Source organism: Sylvia atricapilla, chromosome 30 (assembly GCF_009819655.1).
Source record: "Sylvia atricapilla isolate bSylAtr1 chromosome 30, bSylAtr1.pri, whole genome shotgun sequence".
In the NCBI taxonomy this organism is placed as follows: Eukaryota; Metazoa; Chordata; class Aves; order Passeriformes; family Sylviidae; genus Sylvia; species Sylvia atricapilla.
In genome coordinates this window covers 253,883-277,974 of record NC_089169.1, presented here as the reverse complement: position 1 = coordinate 277,974, position 24,092 = coordinate 253,883, and the positions used below count along the sequence as shown (strand labels likewise).

General features: G+C 60.9%; 5 protein-coding genes across 16 annotated transcripts; 2 read left to right on the top strand and 3 right to left on the bottom strand.

Annotated features, from left to right (window-relative positions):
* Window positions 1–802: 802 nt before the first annotated feature.
* On the bottom strand, window positions 803–6,675 carry LOC136372963 (phosphomevalonate kinase-like). Of its 5 annotated transcripts, XM_066337865.1 has the most exons (13): window positions 6,620–6,675; window positions 6,017–6,095; window positions 5,584–5,841; window positions 5,347–5,506; window positions 5,041–5,253; window positions 4,935–4,958; window positions 4,782–4,855; window positions 4,572–4,697; window positions 3,515–4,485; window positions 2,181–2,244; window positions 1,461–1,613; window positions 1,263–1,392; window positions 803–1,051 (listed from the first exon to the last, which is right to left on the bottom strand). In XM_066337865.1, the coding sequence occupies exons 2-13, from the start codon at window positions 6,074–6,076 to the stop codon at window positions 915–917; spliced, it is 2,370 nt and encodes a 789-aa protein (XP_066193962.1). In that variant the 5' UTR covers window positions 6,077–6,095; window positions 6,620–6,675; the 3' UTR covers window positions 803–914. The 5 variants fall into 5 exon arrangements, with proteins under 5 accessions (XP_066193962.1, XP_066193963.1, XP_066193966.1 ...); XM_066337866.1 differs by lacking the exon at window positions 6,620–6,675 and having other exon boundaries at window positions 5,347–5,491; window positions 6,017–6,460; XM_066337867.1 differs by lacking the exons at window positions 1,263–1,392; window positions 6,620–6,675 and having other exon boundaries at window positions 962–1,051; window positions 6,017–6,491.
* A 161-nt stretch (window positions 6,676–6,836) lies between these two features.
* Window positions 6,837–8,757, bottom strand: PYGO2 (pygopus family PHD finger 2). Its single transcript, XM_066337870.1, has 3 exons — window positions 8,590–8,757; window positions 8,463–8,512; window positions 6,837–8,387 (listed from the first exon to the last, which is right to left on the bottom strand). The coding sequence occupies exons 1-3, from the start codon at window positions 8,711–8,713 to the stop codon at window positions 7,314–7,316; spliced, it is 1,248 nt and encodes a 415-aa protein (XP_066193967.1). The 5' UTR covers window positions 8,714–8,757; the 3' UTR covers window positions 6,837–7,313.
* A 297-nt stretch (window positions 8,758–9,054) lies between these two features.
* Window positions 9,055–19,265, bottom strand: SHC1 (SHC adaptor protein 1). 8 transcript variants are annotated; one of them, XM_066337936.1, is made up of 14 exons: window positions 19,225–19,251; window positions 17,150–17,233; window positions 13,378–13,539; window positions 13,063–13,133; window positions 12,696–12,759; window positions 12,333–12,452; window positions 11,850–11,903; window positions 11,681–11,732; window positions 11,370–11,496; window positions 11,104–11,272; window positions 10,857–10,917; window positions 10,591–10,761; window positions 10,243–10,505; window positions 9,055–9,975 (listed from the first exon to the last, which is right to left on the bottom strand). In XM_066337936.1, the coding sequence occupies exons 2-14, from the start codon at window positions 17,159–17,161 to the stop codon at window positions 9,847–9,849; spliced, it is 1,455 nt and encodes a 484-aa protein (XP_066194033.1). In that variant the 5' UTR covers window positions 17,162–17,233; window positions 19,225–19,251; the 3' UTR covers window positions 9,055–9,846. The 8 variants fall into 8 exon arrangements, with proteins under 8 accessions (XP_066194033.1, XP_066194037.1, XP_066194034.1 ...); XM_066337940.1 differs by lacking the exon at window positions 19,225–19,251 and adding an exon at window positions 19,127–19,182 and having other exon boundaries at window positions 10,591–10,749; XM_066337937.1 differs by lacking the exon at window positions 19,225–19,251 and adding an exon at window positions 19,127–19,169.
* Window positions 19,266–19,436: 171 nt separating this feature from the next.
* On the top strand, window positions 19,437–20,306 carry CKS1B (CDC28 protein kinase regulatory subunit 1B). Its single transcript, XM_066337871.1, has 3 exons — window positions 19,437–19,527; window positions 19,870–19,997; window positions 20,063–20,306. Exons 1-3 carry the CDS (start codon window positions 19,469–19,471, stop codon window positions 20,113–20,115), a joined length of 240 nt encoding a protein of 79 aa, XP_066193968.1. The 5' UTR covers window positions 19,437–19,468; the 3' UTR covers window positions 20,116–20,306.
* A 290-nt stretch (window positions 20,307–20,596) lies between these two features.
* On the top strand, window positions 20,597–23,246 carry FLAD1 (flavin adenine dinucleotide synthetase 1). Its single transcript, XM_066337873.1, is given in 10 exon segments — window positions 20,597–20,766; window positions 20,878–21,219; window positions 21,221–21,268; window positions 21,270–21,639; window positions 22,091–22,238; window positions 22,440–22,538; window positions 22,592–22,689; window positions 22,692–22,747; window positions 22,749–22,805; window positions 23,169–23,246. Coding segments are annotated over 10 exon segments (1,458 nt in total). The 5' UTR covers window positions 20,597–20,604.
* The last annotated feature ends 846 nt before the right edge of the window (window positions 23,247–24,092 follow it).

Sequence of the window (24,092 nt, the reverse complement as noted above, 5' to 3'; positions counted from 1 at the left end):
GTGCTCTCGCCGCTATCCCCGCCGCCACCGCCCCCGCTGCCGCTGGCCCGGCCCCGCAGCGCCATTGGCCACGCTGGGGCTCCCCGCAGGCTGACATCATCCCCGCCCGCTCCCCGCTTTGTATCTCCCCCCCCATCACACCCCCGGTTCCTGCATCTCTGCGAGGTCGTTCGGGACTTGTAGTGCACCGGGTTGCACCAGGCGCCAGTACCCGTGCTCCCCGACAGACAAGTCCCGAAAGACCCCTCATCTGTTTAACCCATTGGGTTCCCCCACGGCCATTCCCCCTCCTTTTATATAATCCCCCTTAATCCGTTTAGAGAGGCTGGAGATTATGAGCAGCAGCTGGAGCAGGTGTTCCCATCCTGGAGGTGGGCCACCCCAAGGATGGGGGGTGCAGTGTGTTTCTCACGATGTCCCCAAGGTCGGGGTCAGGGTAATGGTAGACCCAGAGTATGTGACATACACATATACATGTATATAGAGCCCTAATTCCTCCTCAAAACCCCCAGCACAATCAGGAACCACCACCCTCAACCCCCACCGTGCACAGATGTTGCAGGAGAGGAGTCCATGACAGTGTATCAGGTTGGGAAGTAGACAATCTGCAGGGAATTGGCTACTAGAAACCTTATTAAAAGACACCATGAAACATCCAGCTGGTGACTCCCTGCTTGGACAGAAGGTATTGAACTACACTTCTGCCTCCCAAAAGCTGGGAAACCCATGGCAGGGGTTGGCCAGGATCACCTGTGTGTCCCATCCCAAGAAATGAGACACAGGCCTAGCATGGCAGCAGCTCTCAGTGTCAGAGCTTTATTCCAGAACAGGAAGCATTAGCAGGAGATGGAGGGGCAGATGCTGGGGGAAGGGCAGATGATGCAGTCCCCAAGCCCCAGTAGAGAAATATGGAGCTACAGGTTCCTGTGGAGTGACTGCACCAGCATCTCCAGCTGCTTGCCCAGGGCCACCTTATCTCCGTCATTGGTGATCACCCAATCAAAGGCCACTCCCTGGTCCAGGCCGCACTCAGATTCAGCATCATCTACCCCTGGTAACACAGAGCCCGGGGAGGCCCCAAGCATGGTCAGGACATGTCTATCTGTACCCCCATCATGGCCTCAGACCTAGAACAGAGGGCCTCGATCCAAAGCCTCTTGCTCCCACTGCCAAGGAACAGCAGTGGAGGCAGCAGACCTCTGCCCATTGGGTAACCCCAGTTTTGGTGTCACACTAGGCAAAGCTGCCTTTCACTTGCTCACCAGTGGCGAAGACCCAGTTCCTCCTCTTCCTTGTCTCCTCAGTAGCCACCACCCGCACAGTCTGCACCACATCCCCATAGGCATCCCGGAACCACTCCACATCCGAGAGGCGCCGTGTGTCACTCACGACCTTCACAAGGGCTTCATCAGCACCTGTCCTCCTGCCCTCAGTGCCCCTGCGCACTCCCTGAAACTCACCCACACTGGCTGCAGTGCCCCCTCCACTGCTGCCCGGCAGAAGAAGCCAGGGTCCGTGTGGCGCTTTTCCTCACCCCAGCGGATCATGTCCTGGCGGAACGTCTCCTTGTAGGCGCTGGCATCCAGGAGTCGCTGAAAGTCGAGACCATGCTCCTGTGGGGAAGGGGTTTCAATAGGCATGGCTGGGCCAACGAGCACGGAATGGCACAGCCACAGCTGTTGTGACATGCCGTGGCTGGCACATCCTCAGCACAGCACGGTAGAGTGGAATGGCTTAGTACAGCACAGCACGCAACAGCTTGGGACGATGTGGTACAGCATAATCGTGGGATGGCACAACTTGGCACGGCATGTCCTGACATGGCTTGGTATGGTGCAGCACGCACAGCTCAGCATGGCAAAGCATCAGCTAGCACAGCACAGTGTGGCAGGGCAGGGCACAGCTCAGCACTGTGCGGTGTGGTGTAGTATGGCATGAGCATGGGAAGGCACAGAACAGCAAAGCACATGCCCTGGCACAACTCAGTGCGGCACGGCATGGCTCGGTGTGGTACAGTATGAGCATGAGACGGCACAGCACGGGATAGAACACGGCACTGCCCAGCACAGCTCAGGATGGTACGTCCTGATGTGGTACGGTAAGAACGTGAGACAGCACAGCACGGCAGTGTCCTGGCACAGCTCGGCGGAGTGTGACACGGCTTGCCGCGGCCGTGGTACCTTGGCGTACTGCTCCTTGAGGGGCCCAGAAAGGCGCAGGATGGTGCAGACGTCGGGACCTAGACTGTGGGAGAGGGGTAAGCAGGACGGGCACTGGTACCGGCTCCACTCGGCCAAGTCCCGGTTCCCTATCCACCGGTACCATCCCCGCACCCGTGCTTTTCCCGCCCTCACCCCCGGCCCCAGTCCCGGCCCGCCCGGTACCGGCTCCGTAGCTCCTCGGCCACGAAATCCTTCCCCGATTTCCTCTTCCCGCTCAGCAGCAGCACGGCGCGCGGCGCCGCCATAGGCACCTCGGCCCGCTGACTCCGCCCCGGCAGGACGCGCTGCTCACGGCGCTCCCTCCCGGGCGACGCCGGCACCGCGGCGAGGGCGCCCGCGAACCCCCGCGGGGGTATGGATATGCCCCCCCCGGACCCTGCACCCCCAGCGCCCCCGCTTCCTCCTCATACCCTCCATTCTCCTCTAAAGCTCCCTTTCCGCTGCTCCTCCCAACAGCCCCTTTCCTCCCTGGATCTGCATTCCCACTGCACTCTTCCTCCAACAACCCTTATTCCTCTTCTGCACGCCGCTTTCTCCCAGTACCCCCTTTTCTTTCCTTGAGGAGCATCCTTCCTCCTCAACATCCCTATTCCCCCTCCACACCCCACTTTTTCAACTGCCCCTCACTTCCTCCAGCACTGGCCTTTCTTCTTCACTGTTCTTTCTCTAAATCCCTATTTCCCCCCAGCGCCCCGATAGCCTTTCTTCTTCCCCAGCAACCCCCTTCTCCTCCAACACACCATATTCCTCTCTGCCCCTACTTTTCATCTGCACCCCCTCTCCTGCAGCAGCCCTTCCTCCTCCCTGCACTCCTTCCTTCCTTCTCACACCACCTTCTTTGCCCACAGCACTCTAGTCCCCTCTGCTCTCCCCTTAGACACCCTATTCCGCCTCTGAACCCCCACTTCCCCATCTCCCTTCCCTCAACACCCTCCCTTCCCTCCCCCAGCACCCCCATTTTCCCCAAACCCACACAGCTCTGCCCAGCAGTGACTTTATTCATAATGGCAGTGCAGCATCACGCAGTGCATTTGGTAGGGGATGCGACCCTACCTGACCCTACAGGGTACGATGGTAGCCCCCAGACTCCCAAAAACAGCACATGGGGAGCCCTTGTGTGGGGGTGCTGGCACACTACAACACTGCCCCCCTGGCTCTACCCACGCCTGCCATGCTGCCTTGGGGCTCTTTGGCTCCACACGTTCCCAGAGGTGCTGCAAGAGAAGGGAAGGGGGGAGGTGTGATGGGGTGCAGGGCGGGGGGAATCCCCGGCACCATCTGCCCCAGCTCACCCACTGTAGTGCTGCAATATGTACTCCTCGAAGCCATCAACCGCCTCCTTGTTGCCCCACTCCTGCCACGCCACCTCCTCAAGCAGCTCCTCCACATCATCCAAAAAATCAACAAAGCGCAGACGGTCATGGGCAAAGACACCGTCAGCCCTAAAGGCACCGTCAAGGCGTGGTGCCAGCCTCCTGAATTGTCTCCCCAAGCCCAGCCGCTCCATGAAGCTCTCCAGCAGTTGCAGGAACTGCACCTTCTGCACCGGCTCCAGCGCAGCCCCAAGCACTTGCTGGCCCTCCCTGTGGGCACAGTCAGTCACCCCAGAACAGCCCTGTAGTGCCTGGTACCGCCTGAGCTGGGGCAACTCATGGGAACCATGCTGGGGGCGGCTGTGAGACAGCTTCCCCCAGGCTTTGCCTGGCTTGTGTTCATGGGGGGTTCGGAGATCCTTCTTGTGGCGTTTGCCATGCTCTCTCCTCTCCTGCTCGTGGGGGGACCCCCTGGCACCATGCTGCTTGTGCTGCCTGCTCTCCTTCTCCACCCTGAATGGCTTTTTCCAGGGTCTGGAGAAAGATCCCAACCCCTCTGCCTCCAGCACCTCAGCCAGGTGCTGGTCCAGGGTGCTTAGTTCCTCCACAAGCCCCTTGAGACGCCCAGAGCCCTGCACACGGTCCAGGGTGGCCGCCAGCTCCTCCTGCAATGAATCCAGACTGCCATGCTGCTGTGCCGCAGCCTTGCTGCGCACTGGTGCACCTGTGGCACATGGCCGCTCTGCTGTTGACTCCCTGGGGCTGCCTGGTGCTCCTGTGGCCTGCAGGCGCCGCAGCTCAGCCTGGGCCTCCCGCAGTGCGGTGACCTTCTGCTCCAGTGCTGCACGCAGTTTTGCGTTTTCTGCAGCCAAACTCTGCTGCTGTGTTCCAGCCGCTGCCACCTCATCTTCAGTCTTGTGCAGCAGTGCCCGCAGATCTTCCTTGTGGGCCTGGGGCAGGAGTAGGGGGCTATGAGAGAGGCGGCAGCGAGAGAGCAGCATCAGGACACAACACTGAGACGTCACTGGGCACCAACCTGTAACTCGGCCTGCATGAGCCGGATCTCCTGGTTCTCTTTGGCCAGCTTGTCCAGGAGTTGGCTCATGGACTGCATGCTCTGCTGGCCCCCAGCATCTGGCAGAGGGGACTTCTGTGGCAAGTCCTGGAGGACAGGAAGGTTGGAAGCCCTGGGGGTGTTGAGGACACCCTCTGCTCTTACTCAGTCCTGCTTGAGACCCCTCCTTACATTGCTATCTACTGACAGCATCAACTCCTGCTCCTCAGCAGCCAAGTCCCAGCTCCCCACACTCTCAACAGGACCTGCAGAGGACATGGGTCCAAACGTCCAGGCTGCTCTAAGATGTCCCCCTGCTGTGTGGGCTAATCGCCTGTAACTTACCATTTGCCATGTCGTAGATACCACCTGGGAAGAGGAGAGGACAATGAGGGGGATGTCTGGACCCTACCCTGTCCCTGGGGCCTTGGCCACCGGGACCCCCACTTACCACTGATGACCAGCAGCCCCACAGCAACCAATGCCAAGGCACCCAGCAGGTACTTGCTCATACTAAGGCAATCATCACCAGTGTCTGGTGTCCCTTGGTGTGAGGCAGGTGTGACAGTGGGGGGTTCAGGATGGGGCTTGTGGCCCTGCCGCCACCGCAGCCCCTCCACACTATTTTCACTGCTGGTGCAGCGCACATCCTCCACTGTTTGCCCTAGAGGGAGATGGGGGAGACCTCCAGGGAGGGTCTACACCTAAACACTGCCAGCACAGGTTCCCCCACGCCAGTCCCCTCAGAGGCCCTGACCTGCTTGGGAGGTGTCAGGGCAGGATTTTGGCTCAGCCTCAGCATTCAGCTCCTCCTGTTCATTGCCCTCCAACATGTTGGGCTCTGCAGAGCCATCCAGGGCAGGCACTGCCCACACCCTGGAATCCTCACACTCCTCTGGGTCCTGCAGACACAGGCACTGGCACATGGGGTGTCCCTGTGTGGGGAGTAGCCCACCAGTTCCAGCTTGGCCCAAGCCCCCCAGTTCTGACTCACCCCCTGCCCACTGCCCTCAGAGCACAAGGTCTGGCTGGGGAAGGTAGTGGCACCGTTGGTCGTCACGGCTGGGAAGAAGCAGAGCATAGGGTTGAGACAGTGGCACAGGAAGGTGACACCAGGCTTGCCCCATACCCATAGCGGCTGCCTGCCTGTGACTGTGTCCTGGGTGCCTTCATCCTCCTCCTCCAGTTCCTCACCGTCAGACCTGTGGGAGGCTGAGTCCTGCTCTGGACCCACCATGTCAATGGGCAGATCCTATGGGAAGGGAGGACATAGGGAAGATACCTTTAGCCCTGACCTCCATGTGCCCCAATCTGTCTGCAACCCGAGGTAGGCTCTGGGAGAGTGTGCCTGGAAGTCCCCAGTTCTGGGATGTTGCCCAGGAGACCTCAAGCAGGTAGGGTCCGCTCTGGGGGTTGCTTGCCCTCACCTCACTGCCCTCTGGCACCCAGCTGCTCCCTGAATCTCGCGGATCCAATTTCTCCGCCATAGGGACAGTTCAGTGCTATCTGCAAGGGGACAAATGAGCGGATGCACGGACAGCGGGACATGACCCAACTCCCAGTACCAGCTGGATGTGACCGAAAGAGCCATGGTCCCGGTGCCAGCCAGTCCTTCTAGTCTGTAGCTGGGGGGCTTTCAGGGAGCCGTCCTGGGTGCACCGGCTCTGCGGCTCCACCCCCACTGATTCCAGCTGGCGCCGCGGGGTATTTTTAGCCGGTGATGCCGCTCAGCAGGTGGACGGGAGACGCGGGGCCTGGCGTGGGAAAACCAGGGGCCCCGGTCGGGATCCCACCGCCCCACAAGCAAAGCAGAAGCACCGGAAGGGGGTATCGAGCAGCCCCCGCCCCTCTCTTCCCCCCCACCCGCCCGGGACCCAGAACCGGCCTGGGGGGTGACGGCCCCGCCGCTGACAACCCCCTCCTCTTCGCTTCCCACGGCCTCGTCCGAGCTGGGTCCGCGCCCCTCAGCCCCGTCCCGATGCCGGTTCTGGGCTGGCAGGGGGACCGCCTGACAGCGGCCCGGGCGGTACCTGCACCCGCCGCGTCCTGCCGGGAACTTTTCCCCCGGGCCGCCCCCAGCCCCGAGCGGCGGCCGCACGTGACTCCCGCGGCCAATCGCAGCCCGCGGCGCTGGGAACAGCGGGGGCGGCCCCACCGCTACCGAACAGCCCCCCCCCGGCACCCCCCACCCGGTACCAGACAGACACCGACACCCCCGGACACCGCCCTCGGACAGACACCGACACGCGCGTTTAAGAGTTTTATAACGACGGTACAAAAATTTCCATTAACGATTGGATAAAACGGACGGACCCGGGGTGGGGAGCGGTACGAGGGCCATCCCGAGCACGGGAGTAGAGGGCACCGGGACTGCCCCGTCAATGTGGAAGGGGGCACCAGGACCGCTGCACAGCCCAGGAGGTGGCCCCTGTAAGGGCAGTAACCTAACTGGGAGCAGCCGTGTGGAGCACCAGGAAGCCTCAGCCCTCACAAAGTCGGTGCACTGCGGCCAGAACCTTGCCCACAGCAAAGGGCTGACAATGGCATGGCCGGCACCGTCCCAGATCCCCTGGTAGGTCCCGGTGGCAGGCAGTGCCCGGTGAGCAGCCACAGCCAGTGCATGGCAGTGCTTCTCTGGCTGGCAGGGGGGGCGACAGCTACAAAAAATGGAGGTTTGGTCCTAAATCAGTGGGGGAAAGCTGTACATGGCGGCTGAATGGTGGCTCAGCCATCGTTGGCGGTCACCAGCTGTCCCATGCCCTCCCGGATGTAGACTGACTGGATCTCCTTTGTCTTGAGGCAGAAGTCACAGGCCCAGACGGCAGAGGCCTCAGTGGTGAGCAGCCCATAGGCATTCTCAGTCATCCCCGTGCACTCTCGGTGGAACCACTTCTGGCAGGAGGCCTCACACAGAATGGCATCCTGGTCATCGTTCACCTCGTTGCGACAGGCCCCACAGGGGTACACAAGCCCTGGTGGTGGCTGGTGCCCTGAGGTGCTGGTGGCCTTGCTGGGGGGTGGCAGTGGGAGGCTGTTGGTCTCAGGAGTACTGGCACTGCGGCCAGCACTGTTGGGGGCAAAGGCAGGCTGTGCCCCATTGACGGTGGCAGGGGAGCCCGAGTGCTGCTCCTGGGCGAAGGTGCTGGGAGGAGGGTTCTTGCCCCCCTCTTCGCTGCTAGTAGGGAAGCTGGGGTCCGCCCCAGGGAAGGGACTGGTTGTAGGGGGCAGGGGTGGCATGTTCTGCCCAGGGCGCTGCATAGGCGATTGTCCAAAGAGGTTGCTGGGCTGGCTGAAGCGCTGAGCCACTGCTGGACCCCCGGAGGGGTTGAGGGCTGGCCCGGGACCCATGTCCCCCCGCGGGGGCTGCCCCATAGTGGGGGACATCATGGGGCCGAAGCCCGCAACAGGCCCCTGCATGAGCTGCCCCATAGGGGGGCTGAAGTTCTGTCCTAGGGGCTGGCTGAAGGGCTGCCCGGCGAAGGTCAAGCCCCCCGGCTGCACGTAGTTTGCATTTTGGGGGGCCATGCTAAAGGCCGGGCCCATCTGCCCGGGGGCGAAAGGAGGGGGCTGCCTCCGCAGCGGCTGGGGACCCCCGCCGTAACTAGGGGGCACCTGCGGCGACATCCCCCCCTGCACGCGGAAACCGCCGAAGGGGACGGGGCTGCCCAGGAAGGGGGCAGGGGCCGCCCCCACCTTGGGGGCTCCGAAATCATCCTCGAAGGGATTGGAGGCCACCAGGTGGTCCACCATGGGAGTGGGCGGCGGGGCGAACTCCGAGAGGTGCGAATAGGCAGGGCCCTGCGGGGAGAAGGTGGCGGTCAGGCTTGCTGCGGTCCGCCCCCGGCCCCCGCGCTGCCCCGAGCCCGGCCCTACCTGCGTGTTAGACTTGCGCCGCTTCTTTTCGGGGCTCTTCATCTGCAGCCCTACGGGGACAAGCGAGGCCGCGTCAGCCGGGCCAAGGCAACCCCCACCCACCCAGTCCCGGTCCACTCGCGCTCACCTGCCTTCCCCTGCTTCCGGCCGGGCCCGCCAGCGGCAGCGCTCCCCGCGGGGTGCGGGGGCCCCGGCGGGGGTGGCGGGGCCGAGACCGCTCCCTCCAGCTTTTCTGCGTGCGGGGCCGCCATAGCCCTCACAGCCCGCGCGTCTCCGCCATGGCCCGACCGGGACCGGAACCGGAACCCACGCACGGCCAATCACAGCGCGCGGGGGCGTGGCGAAGTGCGCGAGATGCGTCAGTCACCGCAGACTCCCACCCCACCCCTTTGGTCGGACCAAACCAAGTGCAGCGCGATGGAAGGGGGGGGGGAGGGGAACGGTGAAGGGACCAGACAGGACAAACCACGTACGAGCGAGCTCCTGGGGGGGGAGGGAAGGAAAAAGGACAAACTGTAGAGCCCGGAGGGGAGCACATGGTGGAACCACCCGCCCACAGTGACCCTCGCCCCAGCTCACACCAGCCAGGGCCTAGAGAAATACCAACTTTAATACAACCGCCAGTTCCTTTGGTATAGCGGGGCTAGGGGCCTGGGGCTGCGAGGGGCAGGGCGGCACTTTGGCTTGAGGAGAGTTAAACTGTGCATGCAGAGGGGGTCCTCCCGCCAACCCCCCGGGGCTGCCAGAGTTGTCCGTGTCCAGCAGGGACGGGCAGGGAGGAAGGGGACGTGGTGGTGCATGTCCTGGAACACAAGAATGTCATGGATGGGGTACAGGGTGCTGGGAGCATGGGGAGGCTCTGTAACCAGCCCCTGCCCTTGCATAAGAATGTGGGACCTGCGGGGTCAAGGCACAGATTTAACATGTAAAGTGATCCGGTACAGTCGAGGGCCTCGTGCTTGGAGGAGCAGAGCCCCTCATGGGCCTCCCTTCCTGGCCCAGAGGCCAGAGATAAGGACAGGCTGCCTCTGGCTCAGGGGGGCTCAGCCCTACCAGTGCTGAGCCCCTGCTGGTGAGCACAAGGTTGACTGTGGCACCACAGCAGGGCTGGGTTTTGGTAGGAGCTGAGCTGCTCTGCAAAGGCTGGAGCTGGAGGGGCAAGGGCTTTGCTAGAACAGTTCCCCGCCCTGCAGGCACTCACAGCCTGAGCACCCCCACCCCAGCCACCAGCTCCACGTGGTGAAAGAAGGGAGGCCCTGTCCTCAGACAAGTCCATGCTCAGTCCCGGGTGGAGCACCAAGAAGAGTCTGAGGGCTGCCTGGGGCATGGAACCTGGCCAGAGGGCTGCGCATTGGGGATGCTGTGCACTGGGGTCCCCAGGCGCTCACAGTCTCCTGTCCACTGGCTGCTGCAGGCACATCTCACTGCCGGCTGAGATGATGGGCAGGTGATTGTCCATGTGGTAGCTGATGAGGTGGCTGACGCTCTCAAAGCGATGATCTTTTGTCCGCACCTGGGGGGCCAGAAAAGAGGAACTCAGGAGGCTGTCAGTCCCCACATGAGGCCAGAGCCACTACCCTCCATGGCATGGGCTAGGCACAGACCTGGGGCTGCAGTCTCAAACCCATGCTCCACCAGACCCTCTCCATCCCCAAAGCCAGCCCAGAGTTGACCCCTGATGAGCAGTGCAGAGAACCCCAATGCTCTAGTGGCTCATATAACCCGAACGACCTCCCCCTGCTGTCCCAAGCTCCATCCCGAGGCCCCTACATGGACTCACCACACCCTCGGGATCAACGAGCAGCAAATGCTTGGGCTGCCCACCCTGCAAGCCAGTCAGCACGTACTGGCCCGGGGTGGTGGTGCTCTCCCGAACCAGAAAATCTCCATTCACTTTCAGCAACTTCTCAGCCTCCTTGCGGTTCATTTTCCCATGGTACCAGGGCTCCCGTCTCAGCTGCTCCTCCATGGAGGCCACCACCTGGGCGGGGGGCAGCCCCACAGGCACAGAGGGGGGCACACGCAGGGCATCTTCAAAAGGCTCTGCAAGGAGAGAGGAGCAGGGGGACCATGACCAAGCGCACAGCCACCTATCCACTGCCCTGACTGCAGCCATCATTCCACTCACTCATGTCAAAAAGGTCCCTCTGTGTACTGCCGTTGGCTGTGGCTGGGGTGCCAGCAGCTGAAGCTTGGCGTGTCTTGTCTATGTTCTGCACGTTGACATAAGATGGGTCATCAAACAGGTCGGTGCGGCCTGCCGGAGCTGGGTATTTCTCTCTCCCTGCTACCAGGAGCACTGTGGTCAGCAGGGCTTCAGCCCACCTTGGACCCTTTCATGGACTCAGGGTCCATGAAAGACCCAAAGAAGACTGGCCATACCCATTACATTACCTTGGGCAGGAGCATGCTGTGTCTGGGGGTCATACTCCCCACTGGACGACTGGCCGACAGGCTGCAGGGAAAGGCAGTGATGAGCCCTCCTATTCCTGCTCATCCCCTTTCCTGTTCCCCACACCCCAGGCTGCCTGAGACACCAGGGGGACATAAATAACCTTCAGCAGAACCCATGCCCAGTCGGGGTCCCTACATCTCCCTTATAAGATGGTGCCTCCTCAAGAGGACATGCCCAGAGCCTCACCAGTGTGGCACCCAAGTGATTTGGGGTCTGAGCAGCCCCATCCTGCAGCCGCATGTCCACGACACCCCCAATGGGAGGTTCCTTGCCAGGGAAGTCGTTGTAGTACTGGTGATCTGGGGCTGGTTCCTCCTCTTCTTCATCCCAGGCAGAGCCATCAAACCCTGCCATCCTGGGAGAGCACAGTACAGATAAGCCCATGACAGCAGCCATGGCTGCATCCCATCACCAAAACCACCTTTCTCCTTGTCACACAATCCTGCTCTGACCTGTCATGAGGGGTCACCAGCTTTGGAGGGTTCTTCAGGTACTGCTTGAAGCGCAGCTCAAAGGCCTGCCCAATGGTGCTGATCACATCCTGTGCCAAGCCTTCAGGACACTCCAGGATATGGCAGGCTGGGTAGAAAATGGTGGGATGGGATTGTGGAATTCCAGCACTCAAGTTCTTCATCCCTGAGCCTGGCCTGTACACTCCACAGCTTTCTTGTGGGTCATCCATTTCCCCCTGCCCTACACTGAGCGGATCCTTAACACCTCCAAAGTGGGGCTTTGGCATTGAGGACCCTTGCAGCACCCTCACCTCTCTGATTGACGGGGTCTTTGGCAACATAGGCAACATATTCGGCTGTGTCCTGTGGGTGAGACAGCAGCAGTAAGACAGGGCTGCTGGAGAGCACTGGGCCCAAGAGCTCAGGAGAGGGCAGGAGAGGCCCCTGCACAGGGAATGGATAGGGACCCTGCATACTCACCGGGTCTCCCCCTGATGCGAAGGATATAGACTGCATGTGGTGGTTGGCGATGATCTGTAAGGTAGACAGCTTGTTGGACACAGCCAGGAATTTCTTGTCACCCACCCAGGCGTGACACATCCCACTCCTCCCATGGCTGACCTGCCATGGGGGCTCAAAATCCTCCAGAGCCCTGGTTATGAGCCACAGATCACCAGGAAAAGGACTGGGACATCACTGGGAGTGGGGTGAAAACCAGGACATCCGGCCCCAGGCAAGGGGATTTGAGTCTCACTGTCTCCAGAAGAGATCCCACAAAGCACATGGGATATTTCTCATACATCTTCAGCCCCAGGGACTACGGGGAGGTGGACACTCATCACACAGCCTATCTAGATATTCCCTGGGGAGGCTGGGGGCATCCTCTGCCCCAGCAAGACTTGGAGTGAGGTACATGAGGATTCCTGCTTGTCCAAAACCAACCTAAACCCTCCTCATTCTCACCTGCTTGCAGTCTGAGGCCATGAGGTTGAGGCTGCTGGTGGAGATGGTCAGGGTGATAGGCATGCCTGCAAACTTCAGGTTGCTCTTGCCCAGGATGGAGCTCAGGGAGCGGCTGCAGGGCTAGAGGCAAACAGTAGTGTAAAGAAGGGGCTCCCCAGACCAGACAGCCCAGCAGCAGAAGGACAGGGCACATCCCACTGCTTCCACAGCAGACATGGGCACCTTGTCCTCACCGCTGGCCCTGGTCCAAGCCTCAGTTGGGAGATCAGAGCCCTGGGCTGACCAGCACAGCACTGCCAGCTGGGACCCTGTGCCCAAACCAGCCATGCATGCTCCCCAAGCAGCTTCCCACCCAGGCCTCACCTTCCTTCTCCTCACGGCTCCCTTGGCACCAGGCACAGCTTCACATACCAGCCCAATGGCCTCCCTGCAGGGAGTAGTGAGATGTCAGTCCCGACAATGCCTGCCTTGCCCCAAGTCTCCCCAGCCACAGGACTGAGGACACGGGGATCAGCACAGGAGAGACAGGGTGACAAGGTGGAAGGTCTCAGGCAGTGCCAGCTGGGACTCTTTGGGTGGACAAAGTGCACTGGAATGAGTATTTGATGGGCTCCAGCAGCCCCTGGCGCCCACTGAACGCCCCACATGCTACCAGGGGCTTGCCTAGAGCTCAGACAACTTCCTCACCCCTCCCCAGATGTCGCAGCCCCTGGGGAGAGGCAGAGCTCACCTGGTCACCTGTGTCCTGGTGTTGAAATCCAGAGCCCTCATGGACTGGAGCACTTCCACACAGCCCATGTACTGTGCAAGAGAGCAAGGTGAGAGCTTGGCCAGCCATGAAGTTTGTCCCCCCATGCAGCCAGGGAGAGGGCTGGGGCCTCAAGCACCCCACCTCTGCAGCAGTAATATCCCTGAGAATCCCACTGCCCATTGCCCTGCCCTGTCCCACATCCCTCCCCCAAAGAGCATGGTGCATCCTACCACCAGGAGGTTCCCAAATCCCCACAGTGACCCTTCCCACTCTTCCCCACTCCCCAGCACTCACCCGGACATGGTAGGAGACCCCAGAGCCCATGACCTTGTCATCAGGATGCAGCCAGCCACGGGTGGGCTTGTTGACAAAGCTGCCATGGCGGGTCCATTCATCACCCCCCAGCTGGCCACCTTCCACCCGCGTCTTCTTCCCACAGCTCAGCTTGTTCATATCCTGGGAACAGACAGTGACAGGTCTCACTGAGCCGGAGCTGGCAGCACCCCCTGGCACCAGTGCTGGCATCCCAGGAGGACCAGGTTCCCCTGGGCTGCTGCCAGCTGAAGAGCCCTGCAAGCTGAGCAAGCTGGAGGGATTGGAGAGCTTCATGTTGGCCATTTTGGGAAAGAAGGAGCAGAGAGTGGTAGGGCTCTCCTCCAGCTCAAGTGAGAGCTCCCCAAGAGGTGCAGCATGGCTGAGGGAGGAGGAAGACAGGGAACCAGGCAGAGACTGCACGCTTGCAAGGGATTCCACTGGGGAGGGCGGGACTCCCAGGCCCGCCATGGCCTCCTCTGGAGAGGAGACAGACTCGTTCCGCAGATGGCGGTATTTGCTCTTTTGCAGGAGATCCATCTTAGAGACAGGTGAGAAGGGCCACAGCCCTGTCCAGAGTGGCAGTAGGGTGGATGCAGCCAGCTGGGCCTCACAGGGGACCCACAGAGAGTCCGAGTGCCTGCAGCTGCTGGGAAGCTGCCCCCAAGCAGAAGCCTTGGCTGAACTCTGCGCGAGGTCCACGCCAACCCGGCAAGGCTGGCAGGGAGAGCTGGGTGTGGGACACTGGGCAGCAGGTCCAGGGGCTGCCCAGCGCTGTGCAGGCACAGACAATCAATCGTGATCGGTGTCAGCAAAGATGCGCAGATCCGTTTCGACTGAGAGCAACACACCACAGCATGGAGGAAATGGGGCTGCAGCAACACCCCGGGGAGCTGCTGGCACAGAGAGGGAGCTTAGAATGCTCTGTCCCCAGCCTCAAGGTCCTCAAGCCCCTTGCCACTCCAACACCGGGCCAGCAACAAATCCCACTGTCTTCATCCAGGACCAGATCCAGCTCCCTCTGCCGTACTGCTATATTCAGCACAGCCACCCTCCACTCCACAGCTCACTCCAGCCCCTGTGCTGCTGCCAGCTGAGAGAAAATCAAAAGCATTAATATCTAAAGCCCGGAGACGAGGCAGACACAGAACACATCCAAGCCCATCCCAACCCTGCTCTGAGAACTGTCCAGGAGGGAACAAGGTCCTTCTGTGGCAGCCAGCACCATGCAACCCACATGCTGGTGGTGAGCAGCTGCTGTTGGCTTGCCAGGCTCTGCCGGGCGGAGCAGCAATGCCGATACACCAGTGTTTGCAGCTTCCTGGAATACAGGGATACGCAGTCTTTTGAGAGCACAGATCTTGCCTGGTGGGCTGGTGGAAGAAAGAGGATGGCCAGGAGCAGGATACAGGTAGGCTGTGCGCTGGGCAAGGCAGGGCTCAGGACAAATGCTCAGCTGTGGTGGGGAGCCTGTGGGAGAGGCTGCAGCTAATCGCTGCTGCTTCCTTCATCCCAGCTGTTCCTCCCAGGAGAAGAGATGAAGGGGCTGTAGCTGATCGGAAGAACTGTGCTGACTCACAGGCAGCGTGGCAGACTCTGCCTGCGGTGTGGGCTGCGCTGGGGCGCAGCGCAGGAGGGGCTCCCAGCGGAAGGTGGGGACGCAGCACTTATCTGGAGCAGAAAAATCAAGGTCACAGGCGGAGCTAGTGGGAGCAGGCAGCAAGAACGTGCTGAGGGCAAAAGTTGGCCCTTTCAACCTCAGAGAGCGGGGCAAAGCTCCCACCTGTGGATCCGGGGGCTCAGGGCCAGGTCTCCCCTGTTCCCCTATCCTTGACACACTTGCATGCAGCAGGAACTTGGGCCAGCCCGACTGTGCTGCTCTCCACAGCCTTGGCCCCACTGAGGGACGAAGAGCTCTCCCCCCTCCACCACCTATGGGATGAGGCAAGGAGTTCAGGAAGAACCCAAACCCTGACATACCAAAAGCCAGACTATTATTAGCCACCAAGTGCTCTGGCCACCAAACCAAAACTGGGTAAATCCAGGCCAAGAAAAAGGTTCTCCCTGCTTGGAGCCTTTGCCCAGCACAGCTTTGCACTGGCTGCTGCCTGCCCCACTTCACAAAGCCTGGCACAGTGCCATGGGGACAGGGAAAGGAAAGCCAGAACAGGGCTGCAAATTTCCACCTGTGTGTTGTGAGGTGCTGTGGCACATGACAGTGGTCCCACCACTGAAGCATCTCCTTGGCCATGCACACTAGCTCTGTGAACACCAGCCCCACCCCCCCCAGCCATGATGGTCCCACAGGCGCAGAGAGCCCGTGCTGGCTGTTCCACAAAGTGCTTGTCCCCTCTAGGGGCCCCCAGCTGTTTGGAGCTGTGACCTTCCTGTGGCCGCAGCAGCACTCCTCTAAAGAAAAGCAGGAAGCCCGGAGCCAGGAAGTTGCTGGCCCAGTGAAGGGCCAATGCAGCCCTGCTGCCAGGGGATCCTGGCTGGGTGGCATCGAGTGGCTGCGGGGCAGAGGGGTTTACCGACGACAGACTGGCCATTGGTTGATGTGGGCCTAGGCTTGCCTGGCATGGCAGCTCTGAGAGCCCTAATGCTTCCCCAGGATAAGAGCAGGAGGGAATTGCAAGGGGGCAGGAGTGTCTCCTTGGCCCCTTCCCACCACCCCAGGGTTTGGATCAGCCATCACCTCCAGGCAGCAAAGGGCTGATGAGCCTCCCAGCTGAAGCCCCTGCTCAGACGCATCTCTGCTTTTATAAGCTAGAGTAATTCCTGATTTTCTCAGAACCTTCGAGGCCAATCTACCCACATCACTCAACAGCCTGTGACAAGATGCATCACAGCTCCCAGCCCTTGGGGACCAGAGGTCCTACCATTGCACCCCCTCCAAGCCCCAGAGTCCACCCCAGGGCATCAGAGCTTCCTCCCAGTGGGCTCTGAGTGCAGAAGAAAAAACTGGAGACGTGCAAAGGTGCAGAACATCGGCCCTGCCTGAAAAGGCAGTCCCAAGCTCCATATCACAGGCCACACCCCTTCCCCTTGCCAGGCAGATGCCAAGAGCTCCTGCAGCAGAGTATGAGCAGAGCAGCTGGAACAACTGCCCCCAAGCAGTTGTTGATCCCTGCCCAGCCCCAAGGAGCTCTGGGGACGTCGTGGCCCAGCTGCCCCATATGCCCTGCTACCAGAGAAAGACAATGGATCATGAGAAACAGAGGAATGTGGACTACTTTCAGGCACCTGAGACTGGGACTTAACACACCACCTGGGACAAGGAAGAGAAGCAGAGTAGGGATGCTCAGGACTACACTACCAATATCCTCCCTGGAAAAAAAAAAAAAAAAAAAAAAAAAAAAAAAAAAAAAAAAAAAACCAAAACTGGGAGCTGAGTCAGAGGCCTGGAACATGCCAGTGGTTTGGCAAGAAATCGCAGCAAGGTGCAGGCAGCCACACATACAAACCTTGCCCTGGGCAGGAGACCTCCTCTGTCCAAATGCAGCCAATGCTGAACCTCTGGGCCAGGGGTGAAGCAAAGAAGCCTCAAATCCACCCAATAGCTGATTTTACCCCCATGCATCACAGCAGCATCAAACATTTATGCATTCCTGCACGCAACCTCTCCTTCATTGTGAAGAGGGAGTAAGGAGACGCCAGTGGAGATCTGGGGAAGAGGCTGGAGACCTCCCAGAAGGCAGAGGGGGCAGGCAGGATCCACCACCGAAGCCACTTAGCCCTCCACCGAAGTCCTTACCACATACTCCATCGCCGGCAGAGGGCAGGGCAGGCCCCGGGCAGGGAGCAGAGACACACAGTCCCTCTCGTCTGGCACTCCGACCTGCGGTTCGGGGACAAACAGGGAGTTAGCCAGGCCTGTCCCAGCCCGCTGAGGTGGGGGCCATGGTGCCAAGAGGCAGACCCTGCTCCTCCATGAGGTCCACAGGCGGATGGGGCTGTGGCTGCTGTGCAACATGCTGCTTACACACAGGGTGAGAGAAACCTAGAAGCCACCTTCTTCCCATTGGAGAGAGGATAGAGATGGGATGCACTGGGATAGGAACACAAGGCTGAGCCTGGCACTGCTTGGGCCCTGCCCACATTGGCAAATGGTATTGGGGGCCAAGAGTCACTCCGTGACCCAAGACGTGTCGGAGCCGATCCCTGCCCAGCCCGAAAACCAGTACTTGAAAGCCATATGCAGGGAGGGAAAGTAAAGGCAATCCAGGGGGACAGAGCTGCCCCCTCCTTCACCTCCTCAGCTGGCACGCTGATCCAAAATTATACACACAGCCCCCAAGGCAGTGTCCCTTCCTCCCAGGGGACCAGTGAAGACAGGAGTTATGGAAAGAGTCTAGAAGCAGTGAGCTGGCAGAGGCAGGAAGCTCTGCAAAGGAAAAAACAAGGCAAGCAAAGCTTTTCTCACTCCACTCCCACTGCCCAGTCAAGGCAGTCAAGGCCAGGCCAGCAGAGCAGTGAAGGGCAGCAGACATGATTTACTGCTTGGCAGCTATTGTACCCTTATCTGCAGCCTATACCAGCTGTCACCATTAGTTTAGAAGGCAAGTTAAGGAGGGCTATGCTTGGCAATGGCAGCAGAGATCGACCCCTTCAGCACTATGCCACTACCAAGCAGAGGTGGCAACCGGGCCCTTTGGAATCAGGCACTGAGGCAGCTGGCAGGGAAGGAGCATCTTCGGTAAGGTGCTCAGCCTTACCGAAGCCCATTTGTGTCCCTCCCGAGGATGGGACACTGCTTTGCACAGCTTCAGAGGTGGCCCAGCCAATGTCCCACCAAAGGGCAGTGGGTGGATCCTCATGCCCCACTTGGCTGAGAAGAGATGGCATCTTCAGCCCCTCTGTTACAAGCTGAGACCAGAGCAGCCCTGGCAAGCACCGATAAGTGCCCTTTGTCCACTGACTTCTGCACAGCCGACGTGGCAAGCAGGACCCAGGTCACGTTTCCTTGGAACCCGTGTCCATGGCCTGTAGTCTGTGTGGGTGACCCCATTTAAGAGATTCAAGGGGAGAAGCAAGAACAGATGGACACAACACACTACTAGAGAGCAGAGATCTGCAAGAGGGAAGAGCTACCCCTGTCCACAACAGTTGGGTAGGCTCTAGGTACTCACTGCTGCCTTACTCTGAAGCACAGGAAGCAGGATGGCAGACCCCAGTACCGCAGGACCGAGGAACCCTCCAAACCCAGCCACTGGCCCGTCCCTGCTGGAGGTCATGCCAGTCGTGGGGCTCGGGATTATCCCCGGACCCTGGAAGCACCTCTACAGCTAGTGTCCTTCCCGAGTATCGCACCAGCACGGGGTGGGGCGATGCAAGCCTGAGCCCGAGGCACACACAACCGGCCGCCACGTCGGGTGGGTCACCCCAAGATCTTAGCACAGCACGGCACCGGCTCTTCCGGACCCCGTCGGGCGGCATATAGGAGGGTCCGGGCCCGCCCCACGGCTAGGCTCCCTCACGCTGAGCAAACGAGGCAGCTGGGAAGGGCGGCTTGGCCCTCACAGCACAGGGAGCGGCGGCGTCTCGGGGGCGGCTGCGGCAGGACCCCCACTCCTTCCGCGGAAGGCGGCGTCGGCGAGCGATGCGGCCGCAGTCCGGCGACACTGCGGCCACGGGGGACACCGCGGAGCCTGGCCTTGGATCCCGGGCCCTGCGCGGGTCCCCCATTCTCCATCCGCGCGCGCCCTCACCACCCCGGCCGGCGCGCGCTCACCGGGCACCATCGGTCACGCGCGGATTTCACGCCGCTCTCCGCCGGTCTCGCGCTCGCGCGCCCCCTCGCCCCCCTCCCCCGCACTCGCCGCCACTCACTTCCGGCCCGCGCCCCTCCGGCGTGGCCCCGCTGCGCCCATGTCACGTGACCCACGAGCCAATGGCGGGCGACGCCCGGCCCGCGCGAAGCGGCGCCACAGCCTGGTCGCGTCGCGCTCACGTCGGCCAATGGGCAACAGCCCTGCCCCGCCCCCGGTGCGGCGCCATCCAATGGGCTCGTGGGGCGGCGGTGTTTGAAAGCGCCGCGGGGGGTGGGGGCGCCAACGGCCGCCGAGGGCCTGTCATGGCGCACAAACAGATCTACTACTCGGACAAGTACGATGATGAGGAGTTTGAGTACCGGTACGGAGCGAGAAAGGGTCCCAGTAACATCTGCTTGATAAAGACGCAGGGATCTTAGTTAAGGTTTCCTGGGGCGAGGGAGGGAAATGCCTCGATAACGTAAAACGGTGGGGTGGAGAAGGTATGAACAGCTCGCTAGGGAGGGGAGTGGTGGGCTAGTCGTGGCTCCCTAGTGAAGCAAGAGGGGAATTATCCTGGTAATACGGGAGGGTCCCGATAAGGGTTCTGTGTTGGGTCACGGTGCTGGTCCCCTTAACAGCTCCCCGGTAGGGAATCTCTGTCCTGGGCAATGAGGGGTTGTCGGGGGTGCCCTGGTGTTTACTGAGCGGTGCGGGGGCGCAGGCATGTGATGCTGCCCAAGGACATCGCCAAGCTGGTGCCCAAGACCCACCTGCTGTCGGAGTCGGAGTGGCGGAACCTGGGAGTGCAGCAGAGCCAGGGCTGGGTCCACTACATGATCCACGAGCCAGGTGAGCCCTGCGGGGGAGCGGGTGGCGCCCAGGGGGCCTGGCCTGACCCCACTTTTTCCCCGCAGAGCCCCACATCCTGCTCTTTCGACGACCATTGCCCAAGAAACCAGAAAAGTGAGTGGCCCCTGGTCTGCCGAAGCTCCCAGTCCTTCCACGCTGAGAAAGTACCTTCCTCCTCCTTCTCCTCGGCATTCCTGGGGGCTTCACCCCATGACCCTCGATGCCGCCTGGATGCCATTTTGGCGACTCGGCCCCGGGGGTCCTTCCTGTTGCGATCCCCTCAAAGTTTCAATAAAGTGATGTTTGGGAGCTGTCTGTCTGCAGTGTCGGGGGAACGTGGGGTGGAGGGCGAAGGGGTCCCGGTACTGCGGAGTCTATCCTATTCCCGAGGCGGGCTTCCCGGGGTCTGGGGTGGGGGTGGCTCCCCGTGCCCACCGGATAGAGGGCCATGGAGGCGGAGCTGCGCCGACACCCCCTGCCTCCCGCGATGGTCCCGTCCCCGCAGGTCCCGCCTCTCGGCCAATGGGTGCCGGCGATGCCACATGACGGACGTACGGAGCGGCCCGTGAGCGCGCGGGGCAGTGCGCGGAGGTGGCCGGTCGGCTCCATGTGGGGGGTGCTGCGGCCTGCGCTGCGGGCTACGGGGCGAGTGGGCGGCCCCTTGCGCGTTGCCGCTTGTCGCCCCATGGCCGCTTCGGGCCCAGAGGCGGTGGCTCGGGGATCCGCCAACACTGCAGGCATCATCGTCATCGGCGACGAGATTCTCAAGGTGCGGCCGGGGGTGGGCCTGGGCTGCGAGCCTGGGCTGCGGGGGCGGGGCGGGCTGGGGCCTGCGCCTGGGTTCGGGGCACCTTGTTATGGGCGTCTCCGTTCCCCTCAGGGCTACACGCAGGATACAAACTCCTTCTTCATGTGCCGGCGACTGCGTGCTCTTGGCGTGAGTGTCGCCCGAATCTCGGTGGTGCCCGATGACGTGGAGGCCATCGCCAGTGAGGTGGCCGCCTTTGCTGCCCGCTTCACCTTCGTGCTGACTTCCGGGGGCATCGGCCCCACGCACGACGATGTGACCTTCGAGGCTGTGGCTAAGGCCTTTGGGGAGAGGGTCGTCTTCCATCCCGAGCTGGTGGCCCTGGTGCAAAAGTTCTTGGCAAGACGGAGATGCAGTGCCCTGAGATGAAGCTGGCTCGTGTCCCCGAGTCCTCCTGCCTCAACCTATGGCATAAGACGGGCACACTGGCAACACCTTCAAGTACCCACTAGTCAGCGTACGCCAATGTCTACATCTTCCCTGGCATCCCGGCACTGATGGAGCGTGCTCTGGATGGCCTTGCTCACCTCTTTCATAGCAAACAGACCCACTTCCACTCCCGCACCATCTACGTGGCATCTGATGAGATGTTCATCGCGCCCGTGCTGGACTGGGTTGATGCCACCTTCCGGGGCCGCGTCAGCTTGGGCTCCTACCCAGACTGGACCAGCAACTACTACCGTGTGAAGCTGACCCTGGATTCAGAGTCAGAGCAGGACCTGGAGGATGCATATTGCTTCTTGATGAAGAAGCTGCCACCGGGCATTGCTGTGCCGCTGGTGACAGACTGTGTCTCTCCAGCAGCTGTCGAGGTTTATGGCCTGTCTGAGTCAGGTACCAGGAAGAGGTGCTGCAGCCCAGCTCTGTGCCTCCATGCTTCTCCTGTGCAACCTAGCAGGGCTGGGGCAGTGGGGACACCAGCCTGGGAGCAGAGCTTGCCTGTTGTGGTGTGCTAGAAGGCTTGGGGGGTGCTGCAGCTGCAGTGAGCTTCATCCCACATAGGTGGGAACAGGACCTGTGACCTGAGTTAGGGCTGGTGGTGGCAGGGTCTAAGAGCACAGTATACGGCAGTAGCAGCAGTGCCACAGTTCCCCGGTGTCCTCATGATCTCCGTCCCATTGTGGCCCAGATCTCTGAGTTGAACAAGCTCTTGGTTGTGGTGCCAGCAATGGCTCCGCTACATGTCTGGTTATGAGATGTATCCAGAGGGTGAAATGCCATAGGCCCTGGTGCCATGCTGAGGGAACATGAACATGGGCAGGCACCAACTGTCCTGTCCTGGCAGGCTCAGCCCTGGGGCAGAAGGTGGCAGCAGCCCTGCGAACCATCGAAGAGGCTTTGGACCGGTACAGCCTAGTCCAGCTCTGCGTGGGCTTCAACGGGGGCAAGGACTGCACAGCCTTGCTGCACCTCGTCCATGCTGCTGTGCAGAGGTACCCATGCACAGGGTTCCAGGCTGGGGCAAGGCTGAGGGGTCCTGCAGACCCTCACCAGGGCTCTGGGGCTCTTGCTTGCTCTACCCTGGGGGAATGAGTGGATTCCTAGGGTCTAGCTGGTGGGAAACTGGATGCTGCCTTGCTGCCTTGCCTCCAGTTGCTGTGGTCAGAGTCCAGCTGCATTGGGTCTCTCTGCAGGCGATTCCCAGCGAGGCAGGAGAGGCTGCAGGTGCTCTACATTCGCACTGTGTCCCCATTCCCTGAAATGGAGCAGTTCATTCAGGCAACAGTCCAGAGGTAGGAGGCAGAGTGGGTGGGCTGCTGTGCAAAGGTGTGCATGCAGCCCGCAGTCAACTGCCCACACTGCCTGCACGGTACGGGGTCCAGCTCTGCACTGTGGAGGGCTCCATCCAAGAGGCACTGGCCCACCTGAAGGAGCAGCAGCCACAGCTGAGGCTGTCCTGATGGGAACACGGCGAACGGACCCTTACTCATGTACCCTGACCCCCCATGTGTATGACAGACCCTGACTGGCCCCCTTACATGCGGGTGAACCCCTTGCTGGTATGTGGCCTCCACCTGCTTTGGGGCTGGAATTGTTGCCACAGGGCTTGGCAGGGGGACCCTGACGAGGTTGGGGACCAGCAGTGATCCACCCCCATCCTGGATAGCTTCTCTCACTCTCCCAGAGTATCTGCTGCCCCTCTGTAGAGCTGTGAGTGCCCCTGGCCACACTGAGGCTGCTGTGTGCTGTTGGGCAGGGCTCATTCTTGCTGCTGGGGGGTTTTGCTGTGTTGGGGAAGTGCTGGAGGGACAGTGGTGCTCTGATATCCATCTGGCTCTCCAGAAAGGTCTGACTTGCTTCCCTGGGAGGCAAGAGAGCAGCCTTTTGCCTCTGCCTCAATCCCTCCCCAATTCTGTCTGCAGGACTGGACCTACCGGGACATCTGGGAGTTCCTGCGCAAGCTCTTTGTCCCCTATTGTATCCTCTATGACAAGGGGTGAGTGCCCAGTGCTGCCCTTCTCACATGCACAGCTGGTGCCCCTGCAGGGTGCAGTCCTGCAGCTGCTTCTTTCCCTCCACAGCTACACGTCCCTGGGCAGCATGGCCAACACAAAGAAGAACCAAGCACTACGCTATACTGATACTCAGGGCCGGGAGTGCTACCGACCTGCCTATGAGCTGGAAAATGAGGAAGAAGAGCGCACCTCCCGCCAGTGAAGGCCGTGCCCTGGGAGGCTCCACTGGAATGCTCCTGGGAGTGACATTGAATAAAGTTGCTGCCTGTCAGCACTAAATAAACCCGCTGCAGTCTGCACTGCACTAGCATGTGGCCTTGTTGAGCCCTGAGGGCTCCATGGGGCAGGAGTGGGAGGAACAAAAGGGTCCCCAGGTTGTGCCCCCTCCCTGCACCCACTATTGTGGAAGTTTTGGAAATGTGGAGAATGTAACAGGTTCCAGTGCTTGCCAGGGCCGTGCATGTCAGCGCTGCTGCCTCTCCCACCATGTCAGATCCTGCTGATTCCTCATGGGCTATGCACCTCTTCTGGACAGTGGCAGCCTGTCTGCAGGGTGCTCCCCAAAAAGTGGCACTGGCACTGCCAACACGCACTTCCACCTCCCTGGGGCTGCGCCTGGGCTCCTGGTTGCTGTGGCTTCTGCGGGAATGCATCTGCCTTCTTCTCTGCAGCTGGTGATTCATGAACTACTGGACTAGGGAATGGCCCCTGCAGTATCACAGGACCCTGTCAGCCCCTGCCTGCCCTGCTGCTGTGGGTGAGTGACCTGCCTGCAGCTTAACTTGATGTGGTGCTTGGAACATGACAAGGGCCTGGCTGTGGTGTTTGGGG